Source organism: Cottoperca gobio, chromosome 4, assembly GCF_900634415.1.
Source record: "Cottoperca gobio chromosome 4, fCotGob3.1, whole genome shotgun sequence".
Lineage (NCBI taxonomy): Eukaryota > Metazoa > Chordata > Actinopteri > Perciformes > Bovichtidae > Cottoperca > Cottoperca gobio.
The window spans coordinates 3,655,555-3,679,331 of NC_041358.1; the positions used below are offsets into that span (position 1 = coordinate 3,655,555).

Below are 23,777 nucleotides of genomic sequence, written 5' to 3' on the forward strand. Positions count from 1 at the left end.
TTGGCAGACCGGGGTGGTGGTTCCCCTATTTAAAAAGGGGAACCAGAGAGTGTGTGCCAACTACAGGGGTATCACACTTCTCAGCCTCCCTGGTAAAGTCTACTCCAAGGTACTGGAAAGGAGGGTTCCACCGGTAGTCGAACCTCTGATTGAAGAGGAACAACAGACCAACTCTTTACTCTTGCATGGATCCTGGAGGGGGTGTGGGAGTACGCCCATCCGGTCTACATGTGTTTTGTGGATCTGGAGAAGGCGTATGACCGGGTCCCCCGGGTGATACTGTGGGAGGTGCTGCGGGAGTATGGGGTGAGGGGGTCACTTTTGAGGGCCATCCAATCTCTGTACGCCCAAAGCGAAAGTTGTGTCCGGATACTCGGCAGTAAGTCGGACTCGTTTCCAGTGAATGTTGGCCTCCGCCAGGGCTGCGCTTTATCACCAATCCTGTTCGTGATTTTCAAGGATAGGATATCGAGGCGTAGTCGTGGAGGAGAGGGGTTGCAGTTCGGTGACCTAAGGATCTCATCGCTGCTCTTTGCAGATGATGTGGTCCTTATGGCATCATCGGTCTGTGACCTTCAACAATCACTGGATCGGTTCACAGCCGAGTGTGCAGCGGTTGGGATGAGTATCAGCACCTCTAAATCTGAGGCCATGGCTCTCAGCAGGAAACCGGTGGATTGCCTACTCCGGGTAGGGAATCAGCCATTACCCCAAGTGAAGGAGTTCAAGTACCTCGGGGTCTTGTTCGCGAGTGAGGGGACGGAGCGAGAGATTGGCCAGAGAATCGGAGCAGCGGGGGCGGTATTACAGTCACTTTACCGCACCGTTGTGATAAAAGAGAGCTGAGCCAGAAGGCAAAGCTCTCAATATACCGGTCGATCTTCGTTCCTACCCTCACCTATGGTCATGAAGGCTGGGTCATGACCGAAAGAACGAGATCACGGGTACAAGCGGCCGAAATGGGTTTTCTCAGATGGGTGGCTGGCGTCTCCCTTAGAGATAGGGTGAGAAGCTCAGCCATCCGTGAGAGACTCGGAGTAGAGCCTCTGCTCCTTTACGTTGAAAGGAGCCAGTTGAGGTGGTTCGGGCATCTATTAAGGATGCCACCTGGCCGCCTCCCTAGGGAGGTGTTCCAGGGACGTCCAGCTGGGAGGAGACCCCGGGGAAGACCCAGGACTCGGTGGAGAGATTATATCTCCTCACTGGCCTGGGAACGCCTCAGGATCCCCCAGTCGGAGCTGGAGGATGTGGCCCGGAGAAGGGAAGATTGGGGTTCCTTACTGGAGCTGCTGCCCCTGCGACCCGATCCCGGATAAGCGGTAGACGATGGATGGATGGAAAGAAGGAAGTCAAAAGGTCCACGCAGGGAGGAAGGCCGGATGGATGGAGTATATACTTATTTTTAGCCAAACCATTATCTTCCCCCTAAACCCAACAAAGTTGTTTTTGTATCTAAACTTGTACTTCTTAACTCTAACTACACATTGTCTTATCATAAAGATGCAGATGTTTGCTCAGTTGTGATGGAAATGTAGATGCAAGTCATAAACAAAAGCTGGCAAACTCCACATCACACTGAAAATTCCAGTCGAGCTTCAAAATAGACCTTGTAGGGAAATTGTTTTCTCAAATTAAGTTCTCAGATAGATTGGATGATTGCATACCCTTGGAAAGGTTATGAATTTTGTCAAAGGTTTTAGCCTCATAAAGCCATTTCTAAATGCATTGGCTTCACTCAGAAATCCATTGTTTGAATGAATGTCCAAGTTTTATGTTTGAAGTTTTCAGATAAATGGAAGGATTACATACCCTTGGAAAGGTTATGAATATTGTCCAAGCTCTTAAGCCTCATAAAACCATTTCTAAATGCTTTCTCTTCACTCAGAAATTAATTGTTTCCAAGCTGCTGAAAAGTTGACATTTTGAAGATACAAGATTTTATAGAACACAAGACTATCAACATAAGTTGATTTTCAAAGTGAGAAGCATGGCAAATAATTAGTTGCTAACTGATGGATTGCATTGACACATTTGCTATAACATGGTTCAACAATCTGAGGTAAAACGGATGGCTGAGCTTCTCACCCGATCTCTAAGGGAGACGCCAGCCGCCCGTCTGAGAAAACCCGTTTCGGCCGCTTGTACCCGTGATCTCGTTCTTTCGGTCATGACCCAGCCTTCATGACCAGAGGTGAGGGTAGGAACGAAGATCGCCCGGAAGATCGAGAGCTTTGCCTTCTGGCTCAGCTTTTCGTTCTTTTCATTACAACGGTGCAGTAAAGTGAATGTAAAATCGCCCCCGCTGCTCCGATTCTCCGGCCAATCTCTCGCACCATGGTACCATCACTTGCGAACAAGACCCCAAGGTACTTGAACTTCTTCAGTTGGGGTAAGGGCTCATTCCCTACCCGGAGTAGGCAATCCAGCGGTTTCCTGCTGAGAGCCATGGCCTCAGATTTTGCGGTGCTGATCCTCATCCCAACCGCTTCATACTTGGCTACGAACTGATCCAGTGACTGCCGAAGGTCACAGACAGATGACGCCATCAGGACCACATCATCTGCAAAGAGCAGCAATGAGCTCCTCATGCCACTGAAGTGCAACCCCTCTCCTCCACGACTATGCCTCAATATCCTGTCTATGAAAATTACAAACAGGATTGGTGATAAAGCGCAGAGGAGGCCAACATTCACTGGGAACGAGTCCGACTTACCGCCGAGTATCTGGACACAACTCTAACTTTGGACCTACAGGGATTGGATGGCCCTCAGAAGTGACCCCCTCACCCCATACTCCCGCAGCACCTCCCACAGAATCACCCGGGGGACCCGGTCATACGCCTTCTCCAGATCCACAAAACACATGTAGACCGGTTGGGCGTACTCCCAGGCCCCCTCCAGGATCCTTGCAAGAATGAAGAGTCGGCCGAACACTCCTTTCCAGCACCTTGGAGTAGACTTTACCGGGGAGGCTGAGAAGTGTGATATCCCTGTAGTTGGCTAACACTCTCTGGTCCCCTTTTTTGAATAGGGGAACCACCACCCTGGTCTGCCACCCCCTAGGCACTGTCCCAGACTTCCACGCAATGTTGACGAGGCGTGTCAACCAAGACAGCCCCTCAACAACCAAAGCCTTCAGCATTTCTGGACGAATCTCATCAACCCCTGCGGCTTTGCCACTGTGGAGTTGTTTGACTACTTCAATGACTTCCAACAGGGAAATTGACGATGATCCCCCATCAGCTTCCAGCTCTGCCTCTACCATAGAGGGCGTGTTAGTCGGATTCAGGAGTTCCTCAAAGTGCTCCTTCCACTGTTCCGATAACCTTCTTAGTCGAAGTCATCAGGGTCCCAACCTTGCTGTACACAGCTTGGATGGTTCCCCGCTTCCCCCTCCCTGAGGTTCCGGACGGTTTTCCAGAAGCACCTTGGTGCCGACCAAAAATCCTTCTCCATAGCTTCTCCGAACTTCTCCCACACCCACTGCTTATCCTCTGCCGCCCTTTGAATCCGTCGGTACCCTGCAACTGTTTCCAGAGTCCTCCCGGATAACATAACCCGGAAGGACTCCTTCTTCAGACGAACAGCTTCCCTGACCACCGGGGTACACCACGGTGTTCGAGGGTTACTGCCCCTTGAAGCACCTAAGACCTTGAGACCACAGCTCCTCACCGCAGCTTCAGCAATGAAGGTTTTGAACCACGTGTGTACCACGTACACTTATGAGCATTCTTATGTTCAAACATGGTGTTTGTTATGGCCATTCCATGACTAGCACAGAAGTCCAACAACAAACGACTGTTCGGGTTTAGATCAGGCCGTTCCTCCCAATCACGCCTCTCCAGGTGTCTCCATCGTTTCCCACGTTAAAGTATCCCAGCAAGACTACGGAGTCCCCTACTGGAGCCCCCTGTAGGGCTCCATTCAGGGTCTCCAAGAAGGCCGAATACTCCGAACTGCGGTTTGGGGCATAGGCACAAACAACAGTCAGAGTTTTCCCCCTGTAACCCGAAGGCGTCCCTGACCATCACTGCCACCCGTATGACAGCGCACCCGACCCCAGCGGTTCTTCCTGTGAGCTCACAGGATGGATGGGAGGCACCACGTAGCTTCTTCGGGCTGTGCCTGACCGGGCTCTGTAGCAAACCCGGCCACCAGGCGTTCGCTGTCGGGCCCTCCCTCTGGGCCTGGCTCCAGACGGGCTACCTCTAGGCAGGGTCTTTCCTTCTGTTTCCCTTTTTTTCATGAGGTCATTTTGAACCTTCTTAGTCTGGCCCCTCGCCTGAGACCAATTTGCCTTGGAAGACCCTACCAGGAGCACAAGGCTCCAGACAACACAGCTCTCAGGTTCATAGGGACACACAAACCTCTCCACCACAGTAGAGTGATGGTTCCCACCACTGATGAAGAAAATAAAAGAACGGAGTTGGAAAGAATGGAGAGCTTTCGATGCTGCTGCAGTGTTTATTGTTGTATGCATGGGTTACTTATTTTAATATTATTATAATTATTCCCTGGGTTTTATTTTCTATCTTATGTTAAGCATTCTATTTAATTACATTTGTATTTAACATTTTATTTCCACTTAATTATAGCCTTCTATTCCTGTTTTTCATTGAATGTCTATTTTCCCTTAACCCATAAGAACCCACGGTGACACAGATGTAAGACGTGTTCTGTATTTCTTGTATGAAAGGCGCAATACAAATAAAGTGTATTATTATTATTATTATTATTATTGTTATTATCTACATTTAAAGCACTAACATTGCTAACATGGATGTTTCCTCTTCCAGTTTGATGTCAGGACTGGCAGCCCTCGACGCCAAGTGTTCCAGTCGGCTCGGCCTCATCACAGTGTCTTATTACCTGTGGACCACCTTTGTGGCCGTGGTAGTGGGAATCATCATGGTCTCCATCATCCACCCAGGCGGTGCAGCACAGAAAGAGGACTCTGAGGACAGTGGCAAGCCTATCATGAGTTCTGCTGATGCTCTGCTGGACCTCATCCGGTAAGACCACCATAGCATACAAGTGCACACCAACAACAGCTGATACGTGTGTGAGCAACACTCAATACATGGCAAGTATTGTATCAGCCAGTTCAGATTAAAATAGTACAAGTGGAGCACATGCTGTTTAATTGTTTGGCTGTGATGAAATGTCTTCAAGGCAGAAGGAGTTTCAGTACAGTACTGTGCGGTGAACTGTAGGTAGAGGAGGATGAGCAGAGACAGACTGGACCTGCGAGGTCTGCAGGGAGCTTCTGTCCTCAGAAGTAATAACACTCACTGAGAGACGCACACAGATTATTTCTGTACTGCAGGGGATTTGTGGACATACAGGGGGGACCAAAAGAGGATAAGATTGATGGAAGAAGATTGATGTTGAGTATGTATACATATATTGCATATATACACAGTTCATAATTTATACCTTTTTAAAAACGTATAAGATGAGACCAGTCTGTCCCATATACAACAGTTTTAAGGGTTGAAAGTTGGAGTTTTATGACAAATGTGAATTTTATAAAACATTCCAAGAAAAGAAAAGTTGTATTACTTGTAATATTCTGTGGTCAAAGTCTTAATACTTCAAAAATAGCTCAGATGTAGAGAAGTATGTATATGAGTGTGCCAGTGTATGTGTCCAGATGACAGCTGGGGAGGATATGAAGGTGTACTTTGATAGAGGGTTCACCATTTTGAAATGAGTTGTGCACATAAAGACCCCATGATCAAAGCTTTAAAAGGATACTCTAGTGATTTAGTACTGCACACAAAAAAGGGTCAAAATCAAAGCAGCACAGGCGAGAATTTAGAGAAGACCATGGCCGTTCCATTCCAGACTGAACAGGCAGTAGGTCATAGAGTTTTTATTTTTCAGTCGGTAGTTACTGTATGGTCCTCTGCTGTGGCCTGGGTCGGCCTGGGTCAGCCTGGCCCTCGCAGTCTCACACAGCACAGAGTGCAGCTATGCCTGTCAGATTGGGCCAATCTAATACTCAATATTGAGGGGGGATTTGAGCAGCCTCTCCAAATGTGGACTGATCCACATTTTGTTGAAATCTGATTGCCTAACTGACATGCTTATATAAACTGAGGCATATCTAAATATCCTAAAGATCTTCAGCATCATCAGATTCTCCCTTTACCTGAAAATATTACTGCCAACTCTTAGGCCATCTCAAAGTCCCAGGCTGCATTTCAGTTTCTGCACATCCCTGAGCTCCGACCAAGACTTTTAGTCCTTAGTATAGGTCAAGATTGAGAAAGGCTGGATGCTCCACATCCCATAATGGAGCTCAGCAGCATCACTGAATCTTCACTGCCTGGTAAATGACTTTGACTCTCAAACTCCATGTCCCTAGTTTATAAAGCAGGTTTCCTGTCTGTAAGCCTAAACCCAGATAACTACTGTCATCATCAGAGTTATTTTCAGACTTTAGTCAGTTCCCTGCAAAACCACAGAGGACATCATACAACTCTCTCACAGGCGGAGTAGTGCCCCTTGTGCCTGTAAACTGCACTTCATGTGAGTACCCTTCAAGGGCATTGCCGTATTGAGCTTGATCATCCTTAATAGTTTCACCCCCGACTCCAGCAAACGCTGATGTTGATGAGATGACATGATTTCTTAGTGGCATAACTAAGCTTAAAGCAGCAGCTGGAGAACAGTGGGGACTTTGTTTCTTCCAAACATCTCTGGCCACAAGTTGATGGTGTTGGAAATGGATTACAACATTTTGGTTGTATCATCATTTGTTGAACTTTATTCCCATGATATTATGATTTCTTCTCAGTGGCCCTAATACACAAACCAATTTACAGCACACCCAACATGTTTTATCCAAAAGTAAGAACAAAACATTACAAAAAAACTAAACAACAGTGTCACGCACAGCATGTTCCCATGTCTGAATGACATCTTGTCAACAAAAGAACAGCTGTGTGTGGTGAAGTTCAGCATTTCAAAAACATCATGACACATGTTATTTTATTATTTGAGTTTCATCAACGATGTAAGTTCCCAGTACTGCAGACAGTCTGTGCTGTTACTTATACATATGTTTCTTTCTTACTACTCAATACATGGCCATGGTGTTGTGAGGCACCTTTGATAAAAAAAATCTAATTAAAACTATATGGCAATTTCGGGGGTGAAACTATTAAGGATGATCAAGCTCAATACGGCAATGCCCTTGAAGTGTACTCACATGAAGTGCAGTTTACAGGCACAAATCCAAACAGAAAAAGTAGGCTGTGAGGATGATGTCCGCTCTAGTGAGGTGTTGATTTTATGTGAAAAGGGTGTTTCCATTCACATTCAGCTATTATATTCTATTATATTCTAGCTGAATGTGAATGGAAACACCCTTTTCACATAAAATCAACACCTCACTAGAGCGGACATCATCCTCACAGCCTACTTTTTCTGTTTGGATTTGGATTTGTCACAAATCTGGAGACAGGATTTATAAACATTGGTTGTTTTAAGCTTTTCTGTTCCTGCATCTGGGATGACATCATTGTTGACTAAAACCATTTAATCTTCTTTAATAGGAGATGTTACTCAGTTTTTCAGACCCAGCATCAGTAAACAGGACTATTAACAGTCACCTGTCTGTACACTGTGCTTCTGAAAGTCTAATTCAAGCATTTTATTATTTCATGTTGTTTGTGGGGTGAGTCAAAGCCCAGGTCGTCACCAGAGAGCACAGCTGTGTTGGCAGGCTGAATGGATCCGCAGGTGACATTAAGAATGCAGTATAAACACTATTAGAGGAGCTGCTTCAAAATGCATGTTTGCACGCTGAGCACATAAACAATAATATAAAAGTAGCAGTTTATAAACATATTGATTAGTGCAGCTTCAAGGTTTAACTATATTTTCATATTTCTTTTTAATATTTTGCGAAAAAATGAACATCCCTAATTTACATCTCTTATTGAGAGTGTTCATGTCAATGGGAACATTTTTTATTTAAATTCTGTTATTAGCTGTTTAAGGTTTTGGGTGGCTTCACAATGACAGGTATTTCCATACCTCCTCTGACTCAACAATTAATGTCACCAGCTGGCAGATATTCCTGATGTGAAGGCAGAGCAAATTAAAATGTCTAATTTGGGTTTTGGGGAAAGATCTGGACCTGTTGTGCTTGTGCAGGGGCGGCACTGTCTATCTATCGTATCTATCTGTAGCCTACTGTAACTGTCACTGCACAGGAACTTAAGTAGCAGAAGTTATAATTATACCTAAACAGCTAACATTAGCCACCATAATCTGCTGATCATACGAGAGCAAGTAAGGTTGCATCAGCAAAACATCTGAGTGTATGCAATTATGAAAGGGAGCATTATATTGCTTATTAATGTAACTTTAAATTTGTATGAGGAAATTTGGCGACATGGCATTGGCTGAGCCGGCGGCTAGCCGCTCACGGTGCTGACAGTGAAATATTGCAAACAACAACAAACAACGGCAACAGTGCTAACAGTGCTAACCTGGGGGGGAACCAGAGGGTGAGCCTTACGATTCCGTGTGGACGCTGTCGGTCGGGTTGGTGTTTTTCAGCGGTAGCCTAGTCATCATACAAACCAAGTGCAGAGCGGCAGCCATTAGCTAGCCACACATAGGACTTACATGCACGCACGGCCGGACCGGCTACGTAAACAAAGTGCAGAGAAGCTCGGAATACGGCACACACAAAGGGAGTTCATTCTCTGCTTAGGATGCCATTACTGCAATATATCTTTCCATCGCAAATATCTGTTTGCTGCTATATTACTGCAATGAATGCCGTATAGCCTATAGACCCTTTATGTAAAACACATCAATTAAGCTGCTCATAAACGTATATTGGGTTGAGTGTGTTGGAAGTGATACCTAGTTAATTTTTCAGTTATCACACCTTTGGGGGAAATTAGGCTATTATTGTGTACAGTGGTTGGTATTTACCTCTGTCGTTAGGTTTTTTCGGTTTGGTTTGTTCATTTGATTATGAACAAACTTTCCTAAAACTTGGTAGAAGGGTGCATCATGGGCCAAGGAAGAACCCATTACCTTTTTGAGCGGATCTGAATAATGGGCCAGATGAAAGCATTATTGTTGACTTATGTAAATGTAGTTTGTGGAGGTCTGCGATCTCCGAATGCCCTTCGAGTTTTAATTGAGCCAGGGGCAGAGATGAAATGATCTGTCTGGGTAATTATTGTCAGAGCTGATAGTTTATCATATTTTTATACACCCCCCTCCCTCCATCAGTAGGGTGTCTGGAGTGCAGATGGTTTTTCAAATGGATTTTTGGAGAGCAACTCCATAGTTTCGACAACGAAAGGTTAAAGTGAAGTTTTTGTTATTGTTCAATAAACCAAATTTCACTGAAAATTCAACCGTTTCACAGCAGAAACCTCTATTTGTTTCAGTCGAATTAACCCTGCCTCTTTGCTCTTCTTAAATTGTAGAATGTTATAAAAAAACTTATTATTCTAAATATCCAGCAACATGATTTGAGGTCAAGCCCACTTCAATCAAACAGACCAGCAAACAATTTCAGCATAATTTGGTTTGTTGAGACAGGAGGGTAAATGTCACTGGATTGTAACAAATTACAGAGCAGGATTTTTTTTTTTTTTTACCTTGGAGCAACAATATTAATTTCATTTTGTTTTTGTAGTTTGTTTTATTATGGGTTTTTTTGTATAAATGTAAATAATTATATCGTCTGCCACCACCTCTCTTGCAAAGAGGTTACAGTGTGAGAGCTGCACTGTTCACTCTTGCAGGCTCCTGCTCTGTATTATGTCAGCTTGTCAAAAACACTTGAAGGATATATTTGGAACCTGCTGACTCACTGCCATTTCTTTTATCAAGGCAAGAACCTCTGAAATCTGAGTTCTCTTCAGTTTTGTAGTGAATAGGATCAGATTATTTGAAAAGAATGATTAATGTAACCGTAATTCTGGAGATAATATATGGATAATAACACGTATTAAACTAAATAGGAAAAGGCCTTTTAACCCTCAAAATGCAGTATCTAACTGTTTGCTTGCTTATTTGTTAAACTTTTTGAACCAGAATGTTTTAATATGTGTTTATCTTTGACTTGCAGCAACATGTTTCCATCTAATCTGGTCCAGGCCACATTTCAGCAGGTGAGACGTTTGATAATAAACACATATCACTTTCAAACACGAAGGCATAGCTTTTTTTTTTAAAGTATTTTTCTGCTTCTGTTTCTATTCCCTGGCAACAGTATCGAACGAGTAGTGAGTACACTGTTGTGAAACCCAAGCCAACGGTGAGTCAAGCCCAATCAGAGTCCACCACACGGCGAGCGCTCATCTACGGTATCCAGGACGATAATGGGACTGACATTCAGAACTTTGCCCTTGACCTGACTCCGCCCCCTGATGTGCTCGTACGCATACGAGAAGGAACCAGCGATGGAATGAATGTCCTTGGAATTGTTATATTTTCAGCCACCATGGGTAAAAACCTGCATCATTCTTCTCTCAATTCGGCCTCATGTTGAATGTATCATTGCAAATGAAAAATGCTTTCATTCATCATTTTAAAGATTGTGTTGTATATTTTCACAGGTATTATGTTGGGAAGGATGGGGCCAAATGGCAGCGCCTTGGTGAACTTCTGCCTGAGCCTGAATGAGGCCGTCCTTAGAATTGTTGCCATTGTTATATGGTAATGCTTTCTTCAAACATACTACTTTACTTTTGTGCATCTCATGATGATGTCGGTGGGAAACCTTTCTATAGGTCAACAAATCTACTTACTTGACTTAACAGCCACTGTTGCTGACTTTTATCTACTCCTCGCCCTGACAGGTACTTCCCGTTTGGCATCGTGTTCCTGGTGGCCGGTAAAATCCTGGAGATGAGCGATCCGTCAGCCATGGGGAAAAAGCTGGGTTTCTACGCCGTCACCGTGGTGTTTGGTCTGGTGTTGCACGGCTTGTTCATCCTGCCTTCCATGTACTTCTTCATCACCAAAAAGAGCCCCATCGTTTACATACGGGGAATCCTGCAAGCCCTGCTCATCGCCCTGGCAACCTCTTCCAGGTAAAGGAAAATGACTGCATGGTGAACAAACTCAATTATCTTGGTTTTTGTTTATATTGTAAAAAGAACAGATCAGTAAGTGTTTTTTATTTTCTCATGTGTGAATCAAAATTATATTTCCCTGGGCCCTAATACCACTTATCCTTTCCTGTCCTATCAATTTACTAGAACATTAGCATGAAAAGCCTCAAAGGGACTTTGGGAGATCAGAACACATCTGGTGTGTGTGGAAAGAGATGGGAATGTAAAGGAGCATTCCACGCTTTTGATTAGACTGGCAGCTATCCGTGTGTGAATGTGAATTTACAACCCATACAGAAATGAATGGAAATCAATGGCTGCCTGAAAGGTCTAAATCTAAAACACAGAAGCAGTGTGTATGGAGACTGTAGTGCTGGTGATTACAGATACAACTTGTTTACATATGAACCAGGAGAAATTAGGAGGTAATGATTTTTTTCCTGACCTTTGAATGTTCTGAACTCTCTGTCTTGTTCTCTGTCTTCCACAGCTCTGCCACATTGCCTATAACCTTCAAGTGCCTCTTAGAGAACAACCACATTGACCGCCGCATCATCCGTTTTGTGCTCCCTGTGGGTGCCACCATCAATATGGACGGCACCGCTCTCTACGAGGCTGTGGCAGCAATATTCATCGCACAAGTGAACAATTACGAGCTGGACTTTGGTCAGATCATCACCATCAGGTCAGTGGACCATCTGTGCGTCTAAGCTCATTAACATTGTAAATATATCATTGGGATTTTAAAGCAACGATATCAACGGCAATAATTCCTTTACGCTGAATAGCAAACATGCATTATGCATAATACATGGATTTTAAAATACCCACTTTAATTAGTGTTTTCCGTGATTTTATGACCTGATTTGTTGCAACACAGATGTTGGAAAATGTCTTTCACCAGTTTATAAATGCTAGTTTTAAATTTGACACATAAGCACCAATAGGAAATATTGATGATGGATGTGAGATACCCTCATGTTTTTGACACACTGTTATAGCATCAATGAATACCTTTTGAGTCATTCCTGCAATAGCCCATCAAAAAACACTCATAAATCAGGGTGAACTTGCCCAGCTTCCATCAAGGTGCAGAAGAGCAATTGCTAGCAAGGGTTGCTTTTTATCAAGCAATCCAAGAAAACACAGTAAACATTTTAGTTTGTTGATAATAATAATAATAATAATAATAATAATAATAATAATAATAATAATAATAATAATAATAATAATAATAATAAGCTTTATTTGTATAGCACCTTTCATACAAGAATTGCAGCCCAAAGTGCTTCACAGCAAAAACATAGTACAAGATTAGACAGAGCATTTACAGTACAGTGTTGATGTAAATTGTGTGAAGTAGCATTAAAAATAGTATAAAAATAGCAGAATTAAAATAGTATAAAATAGCAGAATTAAAATAATATAAAATAACAGAATTAAAATAGTAAAAAAAAATAGCAGAATTAAAATAGTATAAAATAGCAGAATTAAAATAATATAAAATAGCAGAATTAAAATAGTATAAAATAACATTGGAAATCATGCCTAGTTTCCCTATCTGTGCCGTGCTTAAAAGACCCTCCTGCCGGGAAACCACATTCATCACACCATTCTTGTAAATGTTTTAAACTATCAGAGCCATATTTTGAAAGCATGAGATCAGCAATGGGCCCATGTGGCCTTTCAACTGGTTTACTCCCTTTGCTACACATTCTTGGTAGTCTTCCCGTTTCATAAACAAACCCCAGTTTGTTAAGTTTTATGAAATCTATCTGTTAAAGCCAGTTTTTCTCCAATAATCTTACACATTTATCAGACAAACTACCTCTTTTTCCCGTGGTAACACAGTCTATTTGATCTCAGGTTTTTCAAAAATACACACTCTGAAATGTATCGAAGTTACCTTTACACATTCAATGTTAGACCAGTTATAGCAAAAATTAACAGTACAGAATGAAATCATTTAAATTAGTTTAAAGTGGCATAGAGTAGCAGCATTAAAAAATTCACCATTAAAAGGCTAAAGTAAGGAGATGTAAAATATCACCATTAAAAGGCCCATTTAATTTTAAGAAATTATTGCTCATCCATTTATTTATTGCTGACAGACAGTGATGGAGTTAACAGCTGTAGTATCATTTGGTTCAGCAGAGATGTACAGTTGTGTGTCATCCGCATAGCTATGGAAGCACACATTGTGTTCACTAATGATTAGAGAACATTGTACTATACAGATTGCATACATAGACGGTCCCTTGTATCAGCGCATGCGCGACCGGAACCCGGAATCAGATTTAATTGTAAACACGTCTGTGTTTCAACCTGTATAATACTTGTTTAGTTATTGTCATATCACACTGATATTATTTTTAATAAAAGCGATCGAATTAATGGAACCCTGTTCTTATTTATAACTAAACAACTAAACAACTTGACGCAGTGATTGCAGCCATGCTGGGTGTACACGCCACTGTACACGTCGCAGTCCCCAGGGCGCCGGGCACGAATGCCAAGATGGATAAACTTAAGCTGCCGTCCCAGCGGAGAACACCATGGTAGCTCGTGTGGCCCTATCCACCATGCGGCAAGGGCACGAGGAGCCCATCCGGTCGTTCCACGCCCGCATCTTGAGTGCCTTGAGATTGCTTTTAGCTTTGAAAGGCGCTTTACAAATAAAATGTATTATTATTATTAGTATTATCAAGGGGCAGGCGGACACGTGCAAGTATGAGATGAAGTGCACCAAGGCAGAGTGTGATCAAGTCAACGACTTCACAGAAGAGATACTACGCAATGTGATTGCCCGCAGCATCGCTGACCAAGAAATACAACTTGACCTGCTCGGTGAAAAGAACCAGGACACGCCATTAAAGGACATGATAGAGTATATCGAGGCCAAGGAGTCTGGAAAGCGCTCGGCATAGCGCCTACTAGACCCTCAGGGCGCGGATGTAATCAGCAGTTCATATCGGCGGGGGAAACAGCAGGACGTCCGCAACAGGGGAGGAGCCAGGCCAGAGAACCCGAAGGACAAGCCCGAAGGGGTATGCATCTACTATGGTGAAGTGGGCCACGGCAAGACGCCTCAGTGGCGTGCCAGACGCACAGAGTGCCCTGGGTATGGTAAGGCATGCCTGGGTGGCCGACCGGCTAGTTCCCCATCTGGGGAAACCGACGGGGTGTGCGATGAGCAGACGGCAGCCTTTGTTGAATTATGCACGGTCACCATGGCCAGCGCAGACGACGGGTTGCGCACACTCCCCCTCGCTCACCACCTGTACGATGATATGTGTGATAAGTGGATGAAACGGAAGTCCAGCCCGCAGCTGTATGTAAACCTCATGCTCACCAACGAGCACAAAGATTATAAAGCGCTGGGTTGTGATCTTCCGAAACGCAAACGAGTCAAAGGACGTGATTGTTCAAGAAATCGAGCATGGTGTCTGCATCTTTGACAAGACCAACCCGACGTAATGCACCGCTCACTTCAGTCACACCAGCAGCAGCAGGACGAGGCACGCCGAAGCACTCGACCCACCAGACGCCACCTTGGGACCCTAAGAGCCCCACCCCCACCGGAGCCCGACGTGACACCGCCAGCACCAGCGATGGGTCAACGCCGATCCACCAGGGCGACCAGCGTGCCTACCTGGCACAAGGACTATTCCATGGGGCTAGTCATACGATGAGTTCGATAGACGTTCGTTCATATTCATTGAACTTGAAGTTTTTCAGCCTTTATGCCTTTATCCGTTGGCTTAATAAAGACTCGGAGGGAGATAGAGAACATTGTACTATACGGATTGCATAAAGAGACGGTGTGCTATATTGACTAAAAACGATCTGTTGTACTTCCTTCACTCAGAGCCCCCATTTGATGCAACAATGAAGTAGTCGGAGGCAAGCAAGAGCTCCAGTCTAATTCAGCTTGAATTTTAGTGTTTGCATCGGGGTAGCCAGGAGCGGCGCTCTAGATGTCGTTCAAAAACAGTACTTCATAAGCCTCTTGTAAGATCCTTTGAGTAAAAAATGTGGAAACAAACTTTATTTCCAACAGCAAAAGTGGCATCCACAATCTCAGTGCAGAGAATGTTATGGAGGGGGATATATTTCACAGTGTTTTCGCTGACTATACGAGCCAGAGTATAAGGCCGAAGAAAGGCAGCAGAGAGAGGCCGAGGCTGCATCGGCTGTGTAAGAGGACATGTACCAGCAGTGTCTGGTTCATGAAATGATAATAATAATAAATACAATCTATATAGCTCTTTTTAATTCGCTGTGTACTAGGGGTCGGAGGTGGCCAACATATTATTATAAAGAGGTACACAACGCAATAAACTGTAAAATGGCATCAACCTCACAGTCTGCCTTCATGGTGTAACATACTGTGATGGAAAAAAAGTGATGGAAGTAGTGCTTGAGAGAGAAGTACAAATCCTGCCTGCTTTCTGTCTTCAACACACTTAGCCAAGCCACCCACTTCACACACTGATGAAGTGTGTGATTTCTGGGTTGTCACTTTCAGAAGGTTACAAATATTGTCAGAAAATTAGAAAAAGTAAAAAAAAATGGCCCTGCCAAGTCGTATTGGAAAGGAGTGGGCGCTGCATATTGATGCCTTTAGGTGTCCTGGATCTGGGTTTTAATCTATTTGACGATGATGGCCTTCTTATATTAGTCACTGATAAATCAGTGACTAATATAGCATTCTAGTACCTCATTTTCATTGCGTGGTTCAGCTCGACTTCACTTTTGGTAATATGTCCTTTTCGCTATTTCGTTTTCCACTCCAGATTATATCCCCTCATTGTAGGTGAGATGACTCAGATTTTTTTATCTAGGTTGAGTGAATAATAGAATTGTGATCACTATTAACACTATAAAATCGCTGGGTTTGTACAGGATATTTCACGTAGCACTAGTGATGATTCTCCTCGTGACCAATCAGTGGTCTGCAGTGTTTTAACACCACCCCCAGTATCAACTTGGAATCTCGTCCGAGGTGGTACCAAAAAAGTACCAGGTACTATACATGACTCTGCTAATTAGAAAACCAAAAGAGAGCGAGTCGAGCTGAGTAGAGCCGTGCCGTACCGTATAGTGAATATGTAAAAGAGAATCCTCTCCTGCTGGTGCTGAAGAAATGGGAGGGATCTGCTGAAAAAGAGAAGCGGAAGTACAGATTACATAAAATACATGAGTATTTGGTACAGTGAACAGGAGATAATCTGCTGACAAAAGCATTACAATTTGCAATCTGAATATTGAATTTAGTCCATTGTCTCTTCTCTCTGAACTTCCCACTAGACCTTATCAAAAAAACACGTTTCAGGTTTCTGACATCCCTGGTACATTCAAAAACAAATGTAAAATCTATTACTGTTGTGTTGTGATAATTGACTCCCAAATTACCTGTAAAGAACAGTGTCATAAATTAGTAATGTTAAGAATATATATACCGTATATATTTGATATCGCAACTCTGTCATCAGCGTTTTACTGAAAACAAAGGAAATTATTTATATTTATTTATATTTACCACTGTATGTTTTTCTATATAATCCCATACGACAACTGTAAATTGAAACTATCCACTTATCTCTGAAAAGAGCCATGTGGCCACGATAAACCACCATATCCCAGTCACGCCACAGCTGGACCTCTGACTCCAACCCCCCCCCCCCCCGCCGTCCCTCACCATCATGCTGTACTGAGCAGTGGGATCAACTCTGCACACAGTCTCTACTGTTACGCACTCATCTCATTTAAAGGTGCTTCTAATCACTATACAGTTAGACAGTTGCTATGGAGACATAGTCTTATGAGGCCAGGCAAATTTTTCGATTCCATCCCAACAAGAAATGGAGAATACGATAATTAATTTATTGATGGGTATGTGCTTAACTTTTGATTAGTTTTCTCATCATCAGTAACTGTTCAAGCGTTCATCAAAGCAACCTATCAGCTGTCTGCTGCTGCCCTCTGGGAAAGTAGGGCACTCAATAAAAGATGGGCTTAGTCTGTGAGTACAATGATACTACAGGAGGGTTGAGTTATGTTTGAAACCCTGAGCAGTTGGCATTCAACACCAAAAAAGACAATGTGTGGATTTTGTTGTAGGAATTCCCCTAAAGCTACTTGTGTGAATATAATATCTTTCAAGTTATTGTGATGATGATGATGATGATGATGATGATGATGATGATGATGATGATGATGATGATGATGGTTTTGGAAAACTGTGTCCTGGGGTTTAGAGGAGAATAGGATGCATTGGACTGCATTTCTGTCTGTTGATATTGGACGATGCTGCAAACCCAGGAGTGTTTATCCTAGTGTTTTTAATGTCTTTATTTTTACAATGTCTACACATGGCAACTATGCTGACATTGTGGTTAGAGAAAGATAATGGGTATGGCAAGGTTAGGTATATGGTGGACCCCGAATAGTCAAATATTTGAAGATTCGAAAATTGTTTAGTTTCTCCCTATAAATCGTGATATTTAGCCTACCTTGGTATAAATATCAGCCTAATAATAATACTAGTAATAAATATGTGAAAATAACTTGTAGCATTCACATAAAAATGAATGATTCTCTTGCGTCTCTCTCTCTCTCTCTCTCTCTCTCTCTCTCTCTCTCTCTCTCTCTCTCTCTCTCTCTCTCTCTCTCTCTCGTTGACTGTTGTTTCTCTTCTGTCTGATGATTGCTGGAATGGGGAGAATGAAAGTTCTATTTACAATACGAAAAGCAAGCCGGCTTAGAAACCGAACTAAGTGATGTGTTCTGTCTGTCTGTCTGTCGATCTCCTCCGCTGCGTTTCAATAACACGGACAACTAACGCTCCGACACACAACAAACAGCGATTCCGTTTTTCCGTAACAACAGCTAAGAGAGAGTCGCATATGTATCTCAGCCAATCATTTTGTTGTTATTGCGTTCTTCTATAAAGATACATAAAGCTTAAACAGAGAGGTATCAATTAGCCAAAAAAAGGAAACCTGATTTGACAACAGGCAAGTATGACCAATCAGATCAGTCGGGGACAGCCCTAGTTTGGTATATTTAGGATTACACAACTACTACTCTTTGTTAAGTTAAGGGCAAGATCGTGATTCCAGTTAACAGAACTGTATTTATTTGTCCCCTGTGGGACAGAAGGCCCCAATGTTCCGTATCGTTGACAACATGTTGAGCCTCCCCCTAACTCAGGTTCATTTCAGCTTGCTTGTCCATCACAGTTCTGTTCAAGGTCATTTTTGGTGTTCCTGATTTTACTTTGTCTGAAGGAGTCTATCTCTTTTGGATGCAATCTGTCTCCACACAAAGTACATGGCTGCCCTGTCACCAGTGCTGTTTTTGATTTTAGTTTTCATGCCTGTGCGCCGGTGATAGCCGTGGCCAAATGCATAATTTTTTTGGGTTGTGTACATCCGTCCGTCGTTCCCATTTTTATGAACGCAAGATTTCAGAAATGCCTTGAGAGAATTTCATCAAATTTTGCACACACGTCCACTCAAGGATGAACTGATTATATTTTGGTGGTCAAATGTCAAGATCACAAGAAACCTCACAACTTGACTAGTTTGTGGATGCATACAACCGCAAGGTGGTAATTAGATGGACAGACAATTGCAATGGGAAAAGAGGAGTGGTGATATGCCTTTTGTGAAAGACAAATCAAGGACTGAAAAAAGCATTTCCTTGTGACCTTTAGTTGTGTCTCTCATGACATCCCGCAGGAACCTCTGTTCAGGGTCAACAGTCATTATGTCTCTTCAGTTGTTACATTACATACTCTTCCTAATGTGTATGTTTATTAATTAACATCCGGTTTTTCTCTAAATCTCCAGTATCACAGCCACTGCAGCCAGTATTGGTGCAGCAGGGATCCCACAAGCTGGACTGGTCACCATGGTGATAGTGCTAACATCTGTTGGGTTGCCAACTGATGACATCACTCTCATCATTGCAGTCGACTGGGCATTGTAAGTAGCCTGTGTGTTCACTTCCATCACTTTTGCCCACCAGATCCAAATTATTCATAACAACACATGAGCCCCCTCTTCTTCATCTCTTCATTCGGCCAAAATGTCCCAAAATATTTCAGGTTTAAGTTAAACTCATTGTCTCAAATGTCTTTCTCATCTACAGAGACAGATTCCGCACCATGGTGAATGTAATGGGGGATGCTTTGGCCACAGGCATCATGGCACACATCTGCAGGAAAGACTTCATGCAAGAGGGAGATGGGGTAAGTTTTATTTATGGCTTCTCTACAGAAAGCAATAAAACTACTTAAGACTTGCACAGTTGTGACACAAACGTAATTCTTCATTAAAAGGGTTGTTCAAAAACATAGCATGGGCTGGTTTTGATTGATCGAGCTGATGCGATCAAAGGTTCTCCGGTGTGCTGTCAATACTATTTCCTGATACTGAAAACTACATGACGTCATGTTTCTGTTTGTTTAAATGTCCGAATTTTTCCTAAAAACTAGTGTCGTCAAGTTGCTCCGAGTCTTCCTGACTGCTCATTGTGTGCTGCCGATGTTGGCCTGATATGGCGTACGCAGCACAGGCAACACAACGGCTGCATTGAAGAAAAGAAAACAGTCTATAATATTTTGTCTGCTCTTTTTTGTCAATGTGAATAGAAAGATATTTTGTCACAGTTAGTGTTTAATGACGTCGGTGCCGTCTCGTCATTGCACCAGCTTAGTACTGGATAAAAATGTTGTTGACGAACATATTTAGTCATAGTTTTTGTTAACAAAATGAACACTGCTAAACACTCCACAATAGCAGACATTTAGAAAGGAAGGATGTTAATGTATGTAATTACTGTCATTGTACATTACACAACATATTCACAATATAATACAAAAAACATTTATTATGGGGATAGAATATAAAATATCTGACTAAATCGCTGTCCAGGTCCTTTCAACATGTTGCATCAATTTCCTTCCTAACATGCTTTAATTTTCTTATTCCACTTTCCAATTCCCTTTCTGCTTCCCTTCCTGTGACCCCGTCGGCCCCTAGGTGCCAATGATGTGTGAGCCCAAACCCGTGTTGAACCCCCCAACTCTGATGAACTGTCACAACAACAACGGCAACTACCGGCCCCCTTCTTCAGGAGCCAAGCACGAGCTTATCCCTTCTGACGTGGCCCGGCTGATACAGCTGGAGGAGGGCGTCCGGCCGCCTACAGAGAGGAAGAAGCCTCCGATTCCCTCGAGGAATCTGAAGAAGAGCAAAGAACACTGCACCATTGACATTAATGGTCTTGAGACCAATGTATAACCTCCTCCTGGAGTTTATCAGGTCGTCTGTGTAGGAGTGCTGATCAGGACCTCGGAGCAAAGGACGTCTGTACAGGTGGGAGGACAGAACGGCCATCTCTCATCTTAGTGTGGTGGGGGCAAAACTTATTGGTTACAAGATGTCCTGAAATCTAAGAGGAAAGCCATGTAGTGAGGAAATTGTACATCAGTGAAATGCTTTCTGTGAGATTGGACAAGTGTCTCACTAACCGTGGAATTAATGACACTAAAAGGACAACATGTTTATGATTTCATACATAAAATGTGTCCTTGGTGTGGACCTGCACCTAAACTCCCAGACTCGGATTACAGGTGTGAGTACTTGCATTGATGAACTGATTTGTATTTGATATCTTCATTTTATATTATTTATGATTTTAGTTTTTGTCTGTATTTATTATATTTTATACTACTGCAAGCAACCAGCTGTTTGTGTCGTATAAGCAGCCTGGTCTCCTAAAAACTCAGTTCCCATACAATTAAACTGCAATGTCAATGACTTCGAGGGAAACATATTTTTTCACGGATTACATTTGTTTTTGACGTACCACAGATATGTTTGTAATCAATCAGAAATCTGCATAGGCAGGAGGTCGGGGAGGTTGGGTGGATCAAACACACAGGACTTTCCCCCAGGAGACTGCTGTTAGTGTCCTGTGTGAAATCAAAAGTCATCGTTGACTTTTTATGGCTCCGCCACTGCGACAGCGCAAGCGTCCACACGACTCACAGATAAACTGAATTAGAATTTGGGGGTCAAAGGTCACATCCGTTCCATTCTTGTGAACGTGTTATCCCAGGAGTGCCTGGAGGGAATTTCTTCCGATTTGGGACAAAACGTCCACTTGGACTCAAGATAAACTGGTTCAATTTTGGTGGTCAAAAGGCAAACGCTAACCTCGTCATAATTATGGCCTTTTGGCCATAATTTTATAAGAATTCATATGCTAATTTTGCAAAAATGTCTAATAGCATAAAGTGATGACATTTTAGACTGACATGGATGTAAACTGCAATTTGACCGGTTGGCAGAGGCAACGGCATGGCGGTAATTCTAGTTTAAATTTACATCCGTTACTTAAATAAGCAAAACCTTAAATAAGCCAAACGTAACCAAGTAGTTTTCCTGTGTTTTTACAATTTTATTTTCATTTACAACGTTAACAAGTATTTTAAACTGCGACAGTAATCCATGAGAAAATAAATGTCCCTCAAAACGCAAAGTGCAGTTAAGTTGTATGAGAATGTAATTTAGTCGGAGGCAGGGTTGCATATAAGAGACAAGACAGGAGTGCAAGTGTCTGGTTTGGGCTAAATGATCAGGAGGCAAAGTGAAATGCCCTAAATGTTTAATTTTGCCTTAACAAAGCTGGTGGTGCTAGGCTGACGGGATGACAGGGAAGAGAGGGCTGAAGAAGAAGAAGATCAGAAACTGTAAAACAAGGGCAAAATAGAGACTTATTTGAGCAGCCTCAGGAGCACCTGCTTTTTATCAAACTTTCCTGCCACTTGAACAGCCTAAAACAACAACTGATAATTCAACACAATCCAGGGAGTCCTTGTTTGTTGGTTGAGTTGATTTTTTCACTACTATCTCTAATATCTCAAACACGATCTGAAAATTCTGTGTCTACAACACTTGGACTTCAGTGGCACCTTTCTACTGTATTAGTTAAAATCACTTCAAATAACTTATCAATACTATGCACTGAAGCCGTTCAAGTAAGGGTTAGGCTTTATGGTACATTTCATAAAGGCTCCAATTCACTCTAGTCAAATACTAGGTTTCATGTATTTTGTCATTTTATCAACCATTGTGACAGCTCTGTGCACAGTAGCTGTCAAAGATTTCAGAGTGGACCAGGCTGCCAACGTTTTTCTCATGGGCAGATAACAGATTGTATTCTGAGATGTGTTTCTTCTTGACAGTATCTGGCTTGTATTTATGATATTGGACTGATATTGGACATAATGTACGCACCAGCTGCATATGCAGTCAAATGAGAAATGAGCGGCGGCGCTATGTGGAAGCACCTGCTGAAACAGTGATTAGATGTTCTGGTGAATGTTAGGAAAAGCACACGTCTTCTTCAGCCTTTTCAAATAATTTATAGCTGTGTTCAATGACTGTATACGTGAAAATACTATACTGCTGTATGTGAAAGTGACACTGTATTCATAGAAATATAGTGCGTGTAATAGGATGAGTATTTGCATTGTCATATAAAGATATTTGCTGTCATTTAAAAAAACAAAAAAAAGGAATGGACTGAAGTAACAGCAGCATCGATTGAAGCTTTAGATATGTTGACATTGCTTTTATGTTTGGAATATTTCATTCACAAGCACATTGCAAAAGAATAACATCAAATGATGATCATATCCACAATCATCTGCATTGTAGGTAAATTACTGGTATTTTTCATTCCAATAGCTCTCTGGCTGTGTATTGTCACTTCCCCAACTTGCTGAAACAGTACTCTCAACTCAATTAGTCAATTGAAAGAAAAATAATATAAGATCATTTTGATTCTGATTGATAATTGTAATAATTTATCAAGTCAATCTGCTGAGCCAACACGTTCTCACTCCCAACTCCTCCAGTTTAGTCAGGACGTCACTTTTTAATGGATTGGGTACTCCTTGAGCTTTTTCAATATGCAGGGTATTCCGAATAGACAATAATAATAATAAATACAATATATGCATTGTATATGTAAGTTTATTACAAGTGTGTCGTAAGTTAAGTATGTTAACTTACTACCTGGTTAGGTTGAGGCAACACAACTACTTGGTAAGATTTAGGAAAAGATCATGCTTTAGTATATATTACATACGTTTAGTACATAGCTTAAGTCACGTACGTTAAGTAAGTTCAAATAAGTCAACGTTGACTTTTGGCTTCACACAGGACAGGAACAGCGGTCTGCTGGGTGAAAGACATGTGACGATTCATCCTCCCCCCTACACACACTTTGTTTCCTTTACTCCTGTCATAATTACCACAGCTTCTAAAGGCTGCCCTGCACATGCAACACTGGGGCTAGAGGGGTAAATGGAGCGTCATAGGGCCACGGACCAAGCTGCCGTATTTAACGAGTTGGGAGTGGCAACGCCGAAGTACTGGTACTTTACTGGCCGAAGTAACAATCCTTAAGAATTCAGTCCTGGTTGGTTTCACGGCAGCTGTGTTAACTGGTGGTAACAGCAGGTGCAATTTAAAAACATAAGTCCAAGAGTTCTGTTTGAAATTACACATATTGTCCACTGGCGGCAGCTAACGTGCTCTAGGTGGTCTATCCTGTCATCTGGAGTGTGTCTGACCTAATCGTGGGCTTATAGAATTCA

General features: G+C 42.5%; 1 protein-coding gene across 1 annotated transcript in view; it reads left to right on the forward strand.

Annotated features, from left to right (window-relative positions):
* slc1a7b (solute carrier family 1 member 7b) overlaps positions 1 to 21,441 on the forward strand; it is a 39,195-nt gene extending 17,754 nt beyond the window's left edge. The window contains exons 3-11 of the mRNA XM_029430548.1: positions 4,796 to 5,011; positions 10,111 to 10,153; positions 10,255 to 10,489; positions 10,601 to 10,700; positions 10,844 to 11,077; positions 11,589 to 11,783; positions 18,955 to 19,089; positions 19,256 to 19,355; positions 20,149 to 21,441. Coding sequence (XP_029286408.1) covers positions 4,796 to 5,011; positions 10,111 to 10,153; positions 10,255 to 10,489; positions 10,601 to 10,700; positions 10,844 to 11,077; positions 11,589 to 11,783; positions 18,955 to 19,089; positions 19,256 to 19,355; positions 20,149 to 20,409 — 1,519 coding nt within the window. The 3' untranslated portion in view covers positions 20,410 to 21,441. The remainder of the gene's footprint in view (positions 1 to 4,795; positions 5,012 to 10,110; positions 10,154 to 10,254; positions 10,490 to 10,600; positions 10,701 to 10,843; positions 11,078 to 11,588; positions 11,784 to 18,954; positions 19,090 to 19,255; positions 19,356 to 20,148) is intronic.
* Positions 21,442 to 23,777: the final 2,336 nt, after the last annotated feature.